This window comes from Pollicipes pollicipes, unplaced genomic scaffold (assembly GCF_011947565.3).
Source record: "Pollicipes pollicipes isolate AB1234 unplaced genomic scaffold, Ppol_2.1 Scaffold_7231;HRSCAF=8579_pilon_pilon_pilon, whole genome shotgun sequence".
In the NCBI taxonomy this organism is placed as follows: domain Eukaryota; kingdom Metazoa; phylum Arthropoda; class Thecostraca; order Pollicipedomorpha; family Pollicipedidae; genus Pollicipes; species Pollicipes pollicipes.
The window spans coordinates 45,592,879-45,610,600 of NW_023597034.1; the positions used below are offsets into that span (position 1 = coordinate 45,592,879).

Consider the following 17,722-nt stretch of genomic DNA (forward strand, 5'->3'; position numbering starts at 1 on the left):
TTGGGCAAAGTGTCGAATTTGGAGCGAATAACAGGATGGTACGTGGTGCATCACATGCACATGATTCATCTGCGAGACGTCTTTACCGTGATACGGCAAACAACAACCTCAGCTCATGTCTGCAGCGTTCCGCCTAGGTCTGCAGCATACATTATCGCAAGTTGCGCGAAGCTTCATGCGAGGACAAGGTCGCGAGTCGGTAGGTTCCCACAATCTTCGGGGGTGGGCCCGTTAAAAGCCATTGCAGCTGCCATTCCTGGTCGCACAAGGCCAAGTCTGCTCCAGAGGTCATCCAGATGCGGCGCTCCAAAGCGATCTGCCGCAAACAATCCAGGACCGCCGCTCGCATGCTACACGTACGAGGGCTGGTGACCTTGTACTTACAGTGCAACAGCGATGCAACAAATCCCACGTTAATGTGCCTTTTGGCGGCACGTGGTGATACGGTGTCACGGGAGATACCCAGATATCATTTCGCTTAACGTGATGACACAGCGACGCAGGAGAGTGACAAGCTGAATCCCGCGATAAGACATATCAGGAAAGAAGGGACCGAGATAATTCACATGGCATATTTTTCACACACGCCCCGGTGGGCCCGTCAGCATAAAACGCCGTGGAAAGATGGGCGAATGAACAGGTCGGAACGTAGGGCAGTTGTGCTTCCAGTCCTGTACAGACCCATTTTCAGGGAATAATGCTAGTATGACATCTCTTGAAGGACGAGTCGTGGCAGTCACAGATCAGGAAGTCGAGTGTCAAACGAGTTCAGCTATCAACATAAACTTCGTTATGTAAATGTGATGGAAAATGCTTAACATGTCATGTGCAAGGTTGCGCGCGAGAATGGTCGGCAGCTGCCCAGGACGGCTGATATTGCGCGTTGTTGCATGATTGCAACGTAATTGCTGAGATCTGGGATCAAGCGGGGCCGAAATGAGCCATACCAACAAACTTGAAATGTTAGACAAACTAAACAAATCAGTGATGCTCGTCTTACAATTCCAAAGTTCCTTTTAAGCTTGCGTCGAATGCAAATGTTGTACACGTAGTCCGAAAATTTGGTAAAACCAGACCAGACAGCGTCTTTACTTTACAGGGGCGTATATATGTAGTTGCCCCTGGGGGCACCTGTCTCATGTTGAATCCATTACATATACGAATATGTGCGCGAATACGTACTGGCAATAACATTTCGGGGTAGATACGTTACACTTAGCTGATCGAAAGCATGAGGTGCTGCTTCACGCCACACAATGATTTTTCCTTACCTGTGGAGCGCTGAAATGAATTTCCAAAACAGTGAACTGTCTTTCTCGTTGCCAATTCCTACAAACCTCCTGTCAGCAGTATGCGAACAGCAAAGCAAGACATAACCTGACGTATCTTGATGCCGCTGATTATAAGACGGATTTTGTGTGTAGTCGATGACCGGTATACTGACTGATGCTGGTGTAACATCGGGCTGGGTCTGAGTAAAACTCATGGCTCGCTGAGGTAAACACGCATGGTAATTGTGTTCACATTTGCCGATATTTTCCACAAGGGTGGTGTTCCCCGTGGGTTTCCATGAAGCAAACTGGCAGAGTTCATTCTCCCTAAGTGTCAAATTGCACAGGTAGCCACGCAGACTTCTGAAGTAACGGACGTACCGTGACGCCGGTGTTGTGGCCGTCCCTGGCTCACCCCCTCGCGCGTTCGCCTGCAAAGGAAACGCCACCTGCAGGCGGGATCATGCGACGCGGTGGAATCCGAGGTCGAAACGGGGAGCTCGTTCGTTGGAAACAACTTTTCCGACAATAACATCGGAGGAAGCGTCGTTGCGCGGGCATGTGCCTCATTCCGCTGCGGCTTTGCCGCGCCAAGAGCGGCCGCGCGCCGTGTGGCACGCTGCCGGTGAAGACGAACGGCCGCTCCGATTATATGTGGCGTTATTTATCGTGGCCGGTAGTTAACATTGCAGTGACAGCATTTTGACAGTTTGGCACATATCACGCTCTAACTGAAGAGCTACCGGCCGATTGCTTGTAACTGGGTTCATTCAATGCCTCGTTATGCTAGAAGCACGCCGAATTGCGGCTTTCAGGCTTGACGGTACTTACAAAGGCACGCGCGTCAGGCGTATTTCGACCCCACTCCCAGTGCGGAAATTAACATAGATCCTAGCGCGTATACGCAGGAGGCATGTTGTTGCACATTGTTCGTCAAAAAGCAGACTTTCACAAACAGCGTTACGTCTTGTATGCCATCATCCCATTGCTCAATTGGGCGCTTCTTACTGTGGTAGGAGGAACGAAGAGAGAGAATCAACCAGAGGACGCTGGTTGAAACCCCAAAAATGGTATGATGTTGATGAGTTTCCTCATTTCATTTGCCACTTATTTATATGATGTAAGTCGTTTGCTTTATTTAATATTCACATACCAATGGCGTTCATGGCCAGCACCCATGTCAACTCCCTTGAGCGTGCATACTGGGAAGTCTAGCCCGTCGCCGGCGTCCGTTACTCACTGCGGCCTTCAGTGCGCCGCAGCGCGCACAGCCTGCCAAGTAGCAGGCGATGTGACCCGCGCAGCCCTGTCGTCTGGGACCAGGATCTCAGCCGGCACCCACCACCAGAAAGCGGCAGCAGGCTGGGCACTGTGGCGCGGTTACTGACCAGCGGTCGTGCCGTTCTTGATCGCTTCCGGGGCAGTTGACGAACGAGCGTAACCTCGCATTCCATCAATTACAGATGCCCCCCCCCCCTCATCAACACCTCACGCTGCCAACACCAGATGGCATGGCGCCGTGCCGGCCGCGGACGTGTCGGCGTTCTCGGCTGCCGCCTGCAGCCCAGGCAGGCGTCCGGCGCACGGCTGCATGTGTTGGCCAAACCGCCCCCCCCCCCCCCCAAGGATGTCGGAAGCCGTGACCTCTCCGGCCGGGCGGCAGCTGATCGGTGCGTGTTTTTCGGGCCGGGTGACAGCGAGGGTCGGCTGGTTCAGTCGGCCGTCGGCGGCCGCTGCTGAGGCCGCTACATGGCAGACCCCTGGACTTGGACTGTTGCGGACGGCAGGCCCGGCTCCAGACCCAGGAGTGGCAGGCTCTGCTGTATATCGGAATGAGCAGCTGAAGTGAAGACGAGCCAGAAACACTGGCGGGGGTGGTCAGTCATACGCAGAGTTTGCTGCTCCACAAGCAACTGGGCACCTAGTTCAAAACTATCAATTAGCAACCGGTCTTGACAACTTTCCGCCATCTTCATCAGATGGAGGGTGTCCAGGTCATGGTCAGTTATCGTGTTGCCACATGCAAAAACATGGCGTGAAGTAAACCAGCAAGAACGGTAGTCGCTTGATTGAAACAGCTGTGTTTGTTCAATGGCGCGATATTTTTGATGTATCTGTTGTAACGCGGCAGCTGTTTTAGTCCGGGGAGATACTCGTCACCATTCGGACTTTACGACGCACTCAGCTGCTGAGGTTATATGGCGTCGCCTGCCTCTCACCCTGGCGGGGTGGACGGGCACCACGGGAAATCGCGCCCCTTACCTCTGGTTTCCCAGACGTGCATTAGTCAACGCAGGTGCGTTAACCAGTACACTTTCAACACTCTTCGGAAAGATACTGAAGTGCGTTTGGTGACGACTCTAGTCTTGCATAGCTAAGCGCGTAAATCATGTTATGAAACGAATTCCCCATGCTCCTTTTCAGACAAAACCGGTTACCTGTGTGGCAGGACCCCGGGCCACCCCACGTCACACCAGTTGTAGCTATCCAATAAAGTATCGTTGGGAGTTCTGGCAAGCTATCTGATGTATTCGAAACGGTCACATCACTAGCGTCCAACTAGGAAAAACGTTCAACCCTGCCTGACAATCTAACAACAGATCGAGTCCAGTTCGCCAAATCCCACCCCAAGTCGTCAGAGGTCAGCTACGTGCTCAGGTCTGCGTGCACGGCCCGCTGAATTGGCTCAGTCGTATCGGCAGCGCAGCAGCGGACCGGTGTAGACGGACGCTGTGGAAGCTACATAAATACTGCACCTTCGTGCGCCGAGCCGAGCCGATGCCGGCCCTGAAGCAGTCGCAGCCAGCGAGACCCCGCCCCGGCAGCACAGGTGTGCGACCGCCGGCAGCCCCAGGCCGCGGCCTAGTGCAGCGTCAACTCGTGTTCAAGCGCACGTGTGAAGGCCAGATGATCAGGTTTTCCATTTATAGTAGTGCTGAAATCACTGCATTCGACCACGGACTCGACTTGGCTGCTTCGACGGGTTTGCCGGCCGTCTACCGTGGCATAGTCAAAGCACGTGCTCGGCGAATTTCGGATATTCCGCCACGCACACATCGCATTGCTTTCAAGATGCTCAACATAACTAATGAGGGCAAAGACTGAACAAACAAAAACCCGCTCCCTCCGAGCCCAGGTCAAATATAATTGTTTTCGCAGCAGGAAGTTGCTTTGGACCAGATTAAATCCTACTGCTTGGAACTAAGGGTCGCTCACGAAATGAACGTAGCCCTTCAGTTGAGATTCTCGAATTATTGGTAGCTCCGAGGTTCACAGGTAGTTGCGTTCGTTTTGAGATCTGACCCGAAGGTCCCTCGGTTTCAAAATCATTGCTTTGATTTGAAAACCACCAGGGTGGCAGGCGTATCTTTGCCCCGAGGCTAAGGGACACATCAGTGTTTTCCGCAAAGTACCTCAGTTGGTCACAGGCAGTAATGTGTATTGCCACAGCAAATTGGTACATGCCATGTTTTTCATAAGTGAATGCGCTCTTAAAATGCTCTTTCGGAAAAAAATATGGCACACTATACGGTGAGGACAATGTTCCCGAGGGTGTGTCTTTACGCATCTCCAAAAGTCAGGTACGATTTCTCACGCGCTGTCGAGCCTGCAATCCGACCTGACCCGACTCCAGCGCGGTCGGCTCCGGCCCAGCAGTCCGCGTCCGCTCGGCGCAAGGCCCCTCCTCAGATGGACAAAAACCTGGCCCGCTCCGGCCCGACCACTGGTGTCCGAACAGCGAGCGTTAGCAAAACTATCCTGAGGGAGCAATTCTCCAGAAATATCAGCTTGCGGTACAGGCACCAGACCACACCTCCCCGGGACTCGGTAGCTTGCGGTACAGGCACCAGACCACACCTCCCCGGGACTCGGCAGTTGGCGTTACAGGCACCAGACCACACTTCCCCGGGACTCGGCAGTTGGCGTTACAGGCACCAAACCACACCTTCCCGGGACTCGGCAGTTGGCGGTTGCGCCATTTCAAGGCTACTTTTTACGAACAGCGGATGTGCGGTCGGCACGCGCGAAGACATGGAGTCGGCTCTTTGCAGCCTCGCGCAGGCTTTCGCGACGAAGCCCCAATTTTTTAGTTATTGTTGCGGCAGAAAAATCCTGTAAAAATGCGTCATCCCCAGTCCATTTAAGAAAAACACAAGATGTTTTTGTAGCAAAACAGTCTTGCACCAAAATGCCTCTAGCAAAACCGGCTGAGGGCATCCATTTAGCATTGCATCATGCCCGATTTGTTTGTTACAATGTTTATCTAGCATTGCATCTTACGTTTTTTTTAGTGATGTTTCTTTTGCCAGCCAGTCGTGAAGCCCATCAGCCCACCGAACCCTGTCAGCTCATAGGACAGCCCTGTTCATCGTAGATGAGTCTAATGCCACCACCTCTTCAGCGTGACCAAACCCGCCCAAACTATGCGCGATGCTTGCGATGCCTTGGTCGCGACCACCACAAGCACAATCATCGTGAGGCTGTGTGCGTCTCCCTGCTGCGATCACCAGTTCTGACTGCCCAGTCAGTCATGCCCCGTAGTAACACCCCATAACCCAAACCCACAGGCCTAGAGTCAGTCAGCCCATCTGAGTAGCATACGTACGTATCTGTGAATATCGCTCACCACACCCCACATGAAACTGGCCATTCTAGTGCATTGATAGGACCCATCAGCATTGTTTCCGAACGGCCTGCCGTAATTCGCAGGCTTCGATGTGAATGAGCCTGCCTTAACGGTGATGATGATAATGCGTCCTATCATCTTTTGACCCCCGCTGAGCAAGTCACCTTCATGATTCTCACGTATACATGACTTGCCTCCAGTGTCTGGGGCATCAAATGGCCCGTGATTTAACACTTAAACAACCGCAAATGGCCATGGATGTAAACAAACACACAGCGTATCTAAGATATATTAACATTTTTACATATATCCAGACACCTTTACATGGCACACGAGCCATTAGTAGTTGCCCGTCTTCAAATGGTCGGCACGCACCCTTTGAAGACTCCCTGAATGGTTTCTCCTCCAAAGCAGCAGTGGCCTTCGCAGTGAGAGAACGCCGCATTCTAAAGCCAGTCGAAAACCATCCGCGGCACCCGAAAAGGACAACAGTCGCCGCTCAGTGTCTCCGTGACACATTCACGGCTCATCCACTGCTGCGGCCCCGCAGCCAGCAGAGCCAGGTCTAGACCCACACAGACACGCCGCGCCTCGACACCCGTCGCGCCTGAAGCGAGCGCGCCGCGCGCCACGACGCCAGAGACCGCCACCCGGCTCACTCACCTCCGGGTCCTCATTGACAAAGTCCTTCAGCATGTCAGCCACGTCGGGCGCCAGCTCGGCGTCGCCGGCAGCCGGCGAGGCGCCGCGGCGGGGGCCGCTTCGTCTCCAGGATCTCCACCTCGTCCTCGTCCTCGTCCTTGTCCGGCGAGCGGCGGCCGCCCGACGAGCGCTCGTCGTCGCTGGCCTCGAGCACGATCGAGCGCTGGTCGTCGGCCAGCTCGACCGAGCGGCGGCCCCCGCTCTCTGAGCCCGAGCTCTCGCCGCTCGAGGAGGCGATGGTAACGGTAGTGACAACGGTGACGGCGCGAGACCTGGCTGCCGGCGGCTTGCTGTCGGGCGGCGGGCCCGGCGGCGCCGGACTCGTCGCATCGCTGCCACCCTCAGCGTCGCGGCTCGGGCCGGCGGCGGCCGCCACGGCCGGGCTTTCCGTCAGCGGCCCGGCGCGGCGCCGTCTCTGTCGGCCGGAAGCCCGCCGGCGCCGGCCGACCAGGGCCCTCCACCGGCTGGAGAGGGTCCCCCTCCCCACGGGCAGGGTCGTCCATCTGCCGGAGAGTGTGCCTTACCCGCCGGAGACGGCTCTCCGTCGGTCGGCGGGTGCCCATGGCCGACCGACGACAGCCGGTCCTCTGCATCCACCGATTGCTGCTCGGCGGCTGGGGCCAGCTTGCTGTAGGCGCTCAGGTCGACGGGAAAGAAGAGCGCCGGGTAGCTGGGGTGCACGGCACGCATGCACAGTGCCTGACCGTCCTGGCAGACTGATGACACCTATCGGCAGGATGACCTCTGATCAGACAACCTGCATTAGACAGCCTGGAGCGCAACTATGCAAACACCACACCCGGCTTACTACAGCAATCCCGCCCTCAGCGCAGTTGAGTTGCCTCGCTACTTATTAAGCAGCCGGCGATGATGCGCTGTATCAGAGCCTCGAACAAACCACTGTTTTGACCATCGCTTTTTGTTCTGCCGATGCGATGCGCATCGATGCCTGTTCCACGTGTCTTATCGATTCCCGGCACACGCACGCACGCACAGTCGGCTCAGTCCGGGAGGCCGCCGGCTCACCGTCGGGTCGGAGTCGCGCGTGCCGTGCGCGAACATCGGCACGGCGAACTGCAGCGGCGCCGGCCACTGCGAGTGTGGATCAGCCACGAGCGCGCGCAGCAGCCGGTACAGCGCCGCCCGGCACTGAGGCTGGCCGTACGGCGGCGGCGGCTGCGACGAGCGCTGCACCTCCAGCAGCTGGGTCACGGCCAGCGACTGGAGAGACTGGGGACCGGGCAGGGCACGGGTCAGAGACGGCACCCAGGAGCACTGCCAGCGACTGTAGGTACTGGGGACCGGGCAGGGCACGGGTCAGAGACGGCACCCTGGAGCACCGCTGCCAGCGACTGCAGAGACTGGGGGTCGGCACAGGTCAGAGACGGCACCCAGGAACACCGCTGCCAGCGACTGTAGAGACTGGGGACCGGGCAGGGCACGGGTCAGAGACGGCACCCTGGAGCACCGCTGCCAACGACTGAAAGCTTGTGTACCACAGCATGCCATCACAAAACAATCAGTAATGGTATGGGTACGGACACGGTCACTGAGATCGGCTACCGAGCGCGCCGCAACCGACGGCCCAACTGCTGCAAGCAGTATCAGAGACGAATCCAAACAAACGAGATTGCTGCCAGTCTGGTACATTACATTTCTCGTTTTGTCCTAGTTTTGACCCACGCGGACGCCAGCCGGTGCCGGCAGTGGGGGCCACAGGCCGGCCGGCCGTGCACCCCAGCACTGCCCCTGCCGGGCGCGGCGGCTCCGAGCCGGGCGTACCTTGTGCACGGGCGGCTTGAGCAGCGGACCGAGCGCGCTGACCAGCTGGGCCAACGTCTGCAGCGCCGCTTGGCAGCGGCCGGCGGCGGCGGCGGGCGGGCGCGCCCGCTCGACCGGCGCCGGCTCCAGCCACCCGGCAGCCGACCGCCGCTTCTTCTTGGCAGCCGACGGCGCCACGCCGTTGGTGGATCCCGCAGCCTGGCACGGACAGGAACGTGGTCAGGGCGGCGCTCGGTCCCACCGGGCGGTACTCGTCATCGTCACGGCGGTATTCGGTCCTCCCGGTCATCGTCAGGGTAGTGCTCGGTCCTCCCGGTCATCGTCAGAGCGGTACTCAGTCCTCCCGGTCATCGTCAGGACTGCGCTCTGTGGGTGGGCGGTGGGGGGGATGAGCGATCGTATGATCTCTAAATAACACGTGAAAGGGAGGTCCTGCTTCGACACAAGTTTCTTGAAAAACGCAAATTTCAACTACCACTGGTTGTCCTTCAAGGACCATTTAAAACGTGATGAAGGCTAGATGTCCTGCCATCCGATGAGCCACTCACAGGGCGCTGCTCAGGAACCCGTACTTCACAAACACGGGTTAGCATGTTCTTAACTTCAGGCTGAAGCATTCGCCTATTTTCGATTTCCAAAGAGGATTGCCTTGTTTCACGGAGCGACTCGAGTATTGCTGCTATCCTTCAGCCAACGTGACCGACCTTTCACCGTGTTAATGAAGAAAAGTACCCTGGTTAAGATAGTGGTGAGAACGGTACTCGGGGACTCTCCGTTGTCTACAATGCCTTTGCAAAAGTTGGACTAGCTCAACATATCCTTCACTGACATGCGATGCAGAAACTCTAGTCACTCCTGATACTGATGGCCGTTGGCCATTGAGGAGCTGGCCTCTGCCGCGTTTGGTCAGGCAACCGGTCTGACTGACCTGGAACGTCAGTGTGACCGTCTGACGGACCTGGAACGTCAGTGTGACCGTCTGACTGACCTGGAACGTCAGTGTGACCGTCTGACTGACCTGGAACGTCAGTGTGACCGTCTGACTGACCTGGAGCGTCAGTGTGACCTTCTGACTGACCTGGAACGTCAGTGTGACCGTCTGACTGATCTGGAGCGTCAATGTGACCGTCTGACTGACCTGAAGTGTCAATGCGACCGTCTGACTGACCTGGAACGTCGGTGTGACCGTCTGACTGACCTGGAGTGTCAATGTGACCGTCTGACAGTGTGGTCAGACCGTCTGACTGTCTGTGACCGTCTCACAGTGTGGTCAGACCGTCTGACTGACCTGGAGCGTCAGTGTGGCCATCAGACTGACCTGATGCGTCAGTGTGACCGCCTGACTGACCTGGAGTGCCAGTGTGACTGTCTGGCCGACCTCAGTGTTAGTGTGACCGCCTGACTGACCTGGAGAGTCGTTGTGGCCGTCTGACTGACCTTGACGTCAGTGTGACCTTCTGACTGACCTGGAGCGTCAATGTGACCGCCTGACTGACCTGGAGCGTCAGTGTGGCCGTCGGACTGACCTGATGCGTCAATGTGACCGTCTGACTGACCTGATGCGTCAGTGTGACCGTCTGACTGGCCTGGAGCGTCAGTGTGACCGTCTGACTGACCTGGAGCGTCAATGTGACCGTCTGACTGACCTGGAGCGTCAGTGTGGCCGTCTGACTGACCTGGAGCGTCAGTGTGACCGTCTGACTGACCTGATGCGTCAGTGTGACCGCCTGACTGACCTGGAGCGTCAGTGTGGCCGGCAGCGGCGGCCGGACGTCGGCGGCGAGCGCAGTCACCAGCCGCTCCCCATCCGCCTGCAGGTTGCTGCCGGCGCCCACGGCCAGCATCCAAGCGCGCAGTGTGCGCAGGGCCTGACAGTGCGCCGCGTCCGCCGCCGGCGACAGGGGCGGCGCGGCGCCGGTCGCCGGCTGCAGCGCGCTCAGCAGCAGCCGGTTCAGCAGTGAGGCGCGCAGCAGCAGGCTGGTGCCGCAGCTGCCGGACGGCGCACGGTCAGAAACACGCGCACACGAGCGCGCGCGCGAACACCAAAGGCGACGGGATACATCAAACAATGCGGCAGGGTCAGGGTGATCACTTGTCTCGGGGCACTTCAGATGCTGAGGCCCTATTCAAAGGACGTAGCGTGTGTACAGACCAGTGAGAGGTGCGTTTCAAATACACCTTAAATGATCTGGTGACACATATTGTTGGGATCCATGCCTCTGTGCGGGAGCGAGCGACAAAGAAAGGCAATGTGGAATCGCACAAGCAGGGGCGTACGCGGGCTGCCGCGATGTCAGGCCTGCAACCTAAAATTTTCACTGAAAACTAAGTTAAGCAGCGGACGCAGAGCAGGGTGCCCGCAGCGGACGCAGCGGACGCGACAAACTTATTGCATGGCACAAAAAACATGGCGTGTTCTTGAGCACGTGTGACGTGCGCGCGCCACTATGAGCGCGCTACATTGCGTACAATCGGTGAGGCCATGGTAAACTGTGAGAAAATTACACTTTGGTCATCTAGTGAAGCCTGCCGTGACATCACGTCGAGTACCGATGACTGATCCAGCTCGAGACCCCTCCCTCCGTGTCCTGAGAGAGGTGGTGGCGATGGGCCGCCCAGCACCGACTCACCAGGCGACGAGCGCCTCGAGAAGGCGGAGCGCAGCGGCGCGCACCTCCTGCAGACAGCGGAGGGCGGCGCACAGCTCGAGCGCGGCCGGCGCGGCGTCGGCGCCGGCCGCCAGACACCGGCACACCAGGTCCAGCAGCGCCGCCACCGGCACCGACACCGGCTGCTGCGTGGCAGAGCTGTCGGGGCGAGGTTTGCGTCGGGTGAGGCCGACCGCCGGCAGTCCCGGTGTAGTGGTGACCGCCCGACGTGTATGAACCAGTTCTGTTCGAGCGTCTACACTGCAGCACGTCATGGGCCGCTTACAGAGCACGCACACTCATTTATCCGAGTCCGCCCAGAACAAACGTTGGTGTATACCGAAAACATCGCTGAGGAAGGCCGTAATACACATAATAATATTGATCAGACAACAGCACCAGAGCTTTCATTCCGGCTAGGGCTAACACATTCAAACATCTGAAAACATCTGGAACACTTTTTGAGCATAGCCCTTAAGCACAAAGCCCCGGACGTTCCCTCTCCTCTCCCCCGGAATCTGCACCCCTGCGCTGTTCCCTGTACCCCGAGCATGCCCCATGCACGGCCGCGTTCTTCTGTCCCTCGCACCCTTGTGGCGGCGCCGTCCCCAGGAGCCCGTACTCCTGCGGCGGCGGCCGGCGCCCACCTGAGCATGAGGCCGATGACCTGCGCGAGGGCGACAAGCCGGCGCGCCAGCCGGTGACGCAGCTGGATGGGCTCGGTCTCTGGCAGCGGCGGCGGCTCAGCCTCCAGCGTCTCCTCCGGCACTTCGAACGTCTGCCCACGCGGGCACGGGACGTTACACAGGCAGGCGCGACAGGTCATATAGACACGCGCGGGACGTCACACAGGCAGGCGCGGGATGTCACACACAGACACGCGAGGGACGTCACACAGGCAGGCGCGGGACGTCACACAGGCAGACGCGGGATGTCACAAACAGACACGCGCGGGACGTCACACAGGCAGTCGCGGGATGTCACACACAGACACGCGAGGGACGTCACACAGGCAGACGCGGGACGTCACACACAGACACGCGCGGGACGTCACACAGGCAGGCGCGGCAGGTCACACACAGAAAGGCGCGGGACATCACACGCAGACAGGCGCCGGCTCTCTGCGTCCGGCCGGCCGGACGGCTACCGCGGCCAGCCGGCGCCGCCCTTTCAGCAGCGCCTGGCTCACACGCATTGCGGGACTGCTGTCAGGGTGTCACTGAGCCAGCCATGCGGTGATGGCGACATCTGAAGTGCGGGATTGGCGCGCGTAGTAAAACTCCGGCAGTCACACCGTTTGCAGCTGGCGGAGGGATGCCGGTAGTGTAGTGGTTAACGCGTCTGCGTTAACCACTACGCGTCTGGGAAACCAGAGATACGGGGTTTGATTCCCCGCGGTGCCCGCCCTTCCTGCCAGGGTGAAAGGCAGGCGACGCCATATAGCCTCAGCAGCTGAGTGCGTCGTAAAGCCCCAATGACCACACATAGGAACACGCAGCTGACGGACGTACTGTTCCCGAGTCCAAACTCTCGACAAGACATGAAGTTCTCCGCAAAATTATGACCCTACCGAGACGAGGGAAAGCGTCAACGCGGAGGCGAGCGCGAGCATCTCACCTGAATTTCAACTATTCCGTCCAGCAGTCTGTCGAGATGCTGGTGGAAGCAGCGCACCAGGCCGCGGATCTGGCAGCCCCAAGCCGCCACGTACGCCGCACCGGCCGAGCCTGGCCACACGCGCCAGTCAACGCGTCAGATGACACGCAACACGGCTGCCGTGATCACAGCTGCCATAGGGCGACAAACTCGCCGTGAATGATGCATTGTAAAATTAAAGTGAGTATTACAACCTAACGTAGCTTGTCCTCGGCTGACATCAATATCCTGAACCATGAACAACTGGGATGGTGGATTACGCGAGGAATGCACATTTCGGCGACTCCCCCTCCCCCTCCAGTACTACCTCAGGCGTTTTTTTACGCAGCAATCTGTCGAAAGATCAACTGTAAGGTCTTGCATAAAAAGCGAAAGCTTGCAAACGGGCATAACCCCAAAAAAGAACAAACCACATCAGCTCCTCGCCGCCCCACCTCAAGGGCTTCCGCCTTCACTCAAGCCAAAGCTGATATAAATGACGGCAATTAATCACTGACAGAATGCCAACGTGGCTTTGGCATTTGCTCACTGCCAGTTCTTAATCAGTTTCCGTTGTCCCTGACACAAAAACTTGGTAGAAACGGCATCATTAACACTCACGAGATGTTTGCATAACTACGACACGAATACTCCTTTAAAATGCACGACATTGTTCTCAGCCATGACATCAATCCTTGGACTGTGCAGCCATGACATCAATCCTTGGACTGTGCAGCATTGGTGAGATATTTGTACCATTCCAATACTGGGATGGGGCTGGTTGCGGGCCTCTAATTTCACCACCACTGAAAAGCCACCGGGCCAGTCCAGCCCGCCCGCTGCCGGGTGGTTTCAGCTCCAGGGATCCCGCCGGAATACCAGCTGACGCCGCCCGCAGTGTGTCGGGAGGAGACAGCGGCAGACACAGCCGTCACAGCGCGCGCGCCGGGGCGGGGGGGGGGGGGAGGAAGCCCAGAGACGAAGCCTCCAGTCACCAGCCACTCACCGGAGGGTCCTGTGTGAGGTAGCAGCGCCACGCAGCGGCAGGCGGCCCAACTGACGCCGGGCCGGGCGCCGTCCAACAGCTGCAGCAGGTGCTGAGACAGCTGACCCTGTAACGGCGCCGACACGCGACCCGTAATGACGAGCTCACGCGAAGCACGCGGCGACGCCGCTCAGCAGGACGACAAACTGCTGTCGTCAACTTTGACCGACGCGTTAGTGATGTTCCACTTATATTTGTGTGCTCAAACGCTTGAGCTCGTGAAACATCACACACGCACGCACACGCACACGCATACGCGCACGCACACACGCACGCACGCACGCACGCACGCACGCACGCACGCACGCACGCACGCACGCACGCGCGCGCGCGCGCGCACGCACAGACGATGCAATAAGTCATGAGAAGGGGCACCCCATTGACACTAACCATAGAGACACGCCATTTCTAAACCCAAGCAATGCTATACGTCGGCACGACATGACCCTCCGACCTCTTGTATTGTGTAACCATTCAACTCTATAATAATGATATCATAAGATCACTTAGTGTTACGTCACATGAACAACGACAGGGAAAAACATCTCGTCACATTTAATGCAGAGCATCCCTCCCATGTAAAACGGTGTCCCCACATTCCCATATCGGAGTTCAGCGTGCGCAAAGCTTCGTAAGCAAGCACTGGCATCACAAATTGTATTACAGGAAAGACTTCCCCACTCTGCAAGATAGCTCTCAGTGCTGTTCCGCCGTTAATTCCCTCGCCGCCATTTTTGCCAGAGACAAGCGCTTGTCGCAAGCAGAGACAAGACAAGTTGTCCGAGTCAATTGACGAAGTCAATGGAGTTGTGTAGCTGCGATACACGAAATATCACATATCGTGTTTCACTGCCGAGTGTCTGAGTGGGGTGTAGCGGTACCCCCACAGTCGTTGATTTTTTTCAGAGTAACTTTCAGACCACTTGGGCAAGCCCAACAAACATTTGGGATAATTCAGGTGATCACCACATTCTCCCGATGAAAAATCGATGCAAGTTCAGACCACGAATTTATGACGTAGAAGAATGACGTGACGCTGTGACGTGACTATTTATGACCTAGAAGTTTGCATGACTGCCTCCTCTCTCAGTAGCAATTAACTGTTTTCTTTCATGTCTTGGCCTGTGTTGGCGTGACTAATCGCCTATCCTGACTGGCCATGAGGGTCATTCAGACTATACGTCACTCCAGGTCACTGGCGGCTCCACATGGTCCCCAGGTCGTGCCAGGTCACCCTACAAGTGTCGTGATTAAATGAGCCGTGGTGCCCGTTTGTCATAAATAACCCCGTATGCTGTACAAAAGTCGCACGATGATCCCTCTAGGCCATTTGAGCTAAACGAGCATCTCTGCATGCATATCGGTAAATATGAGAATCACGCATGATCTGCGTGCTATCTGAGGTCCTGGCTGACTTACAAGACTCGCGTGCGGAATGTCACACGAAGATACGCCACAAAATTTTTTGAGTACAAAGTTTCATGGCGAAGAAATGTGAGAAAAAGGTCTATCCTGGAACCCAGAGCAGCAAATAAACCAAACTTAATATAACCATGGTAACTGTCCCAAAACAAGCCAAATCATTAACACAAATGTTTTAAAATGTAACCAACCAGCGATGCCACTGCATCGTGCCTGGATTGGCTGCCCGTTTCCCCGCCCCCTCCCTTTAGAATCGTGCATGAACTGCTACGAAATGGCAAATGCGGCATTGCCATCTACAGCCGCACCGTTCTCTTCACAAATGACCTGAATGCCTGTGCCAACGTCAGAATCTGTGCACCGATGATGTCAGGGGGGTCTGTACACTGACGATGTTAGGGTCTGTGCACCGACGGTGTCAGGGTCTGCAAGCAACAATGTCATGGTTTGTGCACTGACGACGTCGGGGCCTGTACACTGATGTCAGGGTCTGTGCACCGACGACAACCAACGATGTCATGGTCTGAGCACCGACGATGTAAGGGTCTGTAACCAACGATGTCTGGGTCTGTACACCGACAATGTCAAGGTCTGCACTGCCAGCACCCACGGCTGACGGCTGAGACCGGTGTCTGGTGACCGGTGTCCAGTGACCGGTGTCCGGTGTCCAGTGTCCAGTGTCCAGTGTCCAGTGTCCAGTGTCCAGTGTCCAGTGTCCGGTGTCCGGCCGTCCGGTGTCCGGTATTCGGTGATCAGTGTCCGGTGTCCGGTGACCGGTGTCCGGTGCGGTCGCACGGCTCGCCGCCACGTACCTTGACTGTGCCACAGCCACGACCAAAGTGGACCAGAATCACCCGCAGGCAGTTCAGCGACGACGGCGTTGCCTGGCAACAGAGGAGCCACCAAATGGTCGCATACTGACTCAAGACTGGTGCGCAGCACAAAGAAATGCCCGGGAACAAAAATATTGAAAAAGTTAACCAAGAAGCGCCACACAAGAAGAAGCTATGGGAGGTAAGCCGAGCTGATATTGAAAAACATGAGGCTAACAAACACTCTTATACACGCTACCGGTTTATGACAAAATATAGCACTTGGTAGCAAAAAGGTCTTGTTTTTATTGCTTATGATGCTTGCAACAGTAAGATCGCCAACTGCATTGCTTGCATTCCTCCCGTTCCTTTTTCTTGATTGCACTTAAGGACAGTCAAAATGGCAGATATCACTAGCTGTCCCCCACGTGAACTCGATGGGAACTTTCCCGTTTGGTCCAGTGCTGTCATGTGGTAGGCCTAAAATTAGGCGCAGGTATATGCGTGATGAGAAGACGAGCAAAGAGGCGACAACAAATGTAGTGGCAAGTGGACGCATAACTAACGTAGCGTATCGAAATATAGCATACGCTAACGCAGACCAAATGTGTTCAGTGAAACACTCAGGCCCCTTTTACAAAAACCATGACAGCGAAATCTAAGGGCAACTACCCAGGCGTCGGCCAAAACCAAAGTTGCGACACAGAGCCGATCCCAACGGGACCAATCCGATCATCTGGGTGCGCCCGCTGCGCGCCTGCCCGGTCACGCAGTGCCGCAGGTTGCCGTCAGCGGCAGCGGGCCTGCGCGTGGGCGACCCACCTTGTCGGAGCTCTCGATGAGCGGCGTGACCAGCTGGGCCAGCGCCCCGCCGGCCAGCTGGCGGTGCGCCTCCTCCAGCCGGGCGGCCTCGGCCAGCAGGCGCGCGGCGGCGCGGCAGGCGGCGTCGCGGCACCACAGGTGGCGCGGCGAGCGCAGCGCCCCGCCAGAAACTGGCACCAGGGCGTCAGGCGCTCGGCCAGCTGCGCGGCCGGCAGGCGCGACGCGCAGTGGCGCAGCAGGCGCAGGGCGCGCCGCGGGTCGGCCAGCCGCGCCGGCCCGGCCGCCACGATTGCCGCCGCCTCGCGCAGCAGCGCCGCCAGCGTGGCCTCGTCCTGCGGCAGGCGGCCGGTGCCCCGGGCAACGTTTGTAAAGCGTGATTGTTTTGTTCCGCCGCGGCTGGGATCTCGACATACGATGACCAACTGTGCTACTGCTCACTATTCTTTTGTTTTTACTGATAGGCCTAAGCTTTACCATACGGGATGAGACTGGGCTTAAACATACAGTTGTGGCCTTCGCGCATGTAGGAAACCCCTGGTTATCCGATCTTGGCAGTCATGATTGGCTTCACTGCATAGGGAACTTTAAATGATCCCCGATCCGGACAGTCCCATCCACGACACCTCAAATCAGCCCAATTACGACAGTTAATCGCTTCCGTCCAACGCCGTGCACCTACCTCTGGCAGGAGGTGCAGAGGTTCATAGAACGGCTCGGCCTGGCTGACAGGCGCGCTGTCCGGTTGCTGTGCCTGCGCAGAGCTGCTCTCCCCGTTCGGCAGTGTCACGGACGGCCGCGCGACGGACGGCCCAGGCTCCAAGGCCACCTCCTCCTGGAGACGCCGGCGCTTTCGACCGGCTCGCCCCATGGCCGGCGGCTCTGTCGGACGGGTGCGGTCAGGTACGGGACACCCTGCTCTGTCGGACGGGTGCGGTCAGGTACGGAACACCCTGCTC

The 17,722-nt window shown here is 57.3% G+C and overlaps 1 protein-coding gene across 1 annotated transcript in view; it reads right to left on the reverse strand.

Moving 5' to 3' along the window:
- LOC119110179 (WAP four-disulfide core domain protein 5) overlaps positions 1–6,594 on the reverse strand; it is a 30,680-nt gene extending 24,086 nt beyond the window's left edge. The window contains exon 1 of the mRNA XM_037233916.1: positions 6,562–6,594. Within this exon, the coding sequence (XP_037089811.1) occupies positions 6,562–6,594 (33 nt within the window). The remainder of the gene's footprint in view (positions 1–6,561) is intronic.
- Between the last annotated feature and the right edge of the window lie 11,128 nt (positions 6,595–17,722).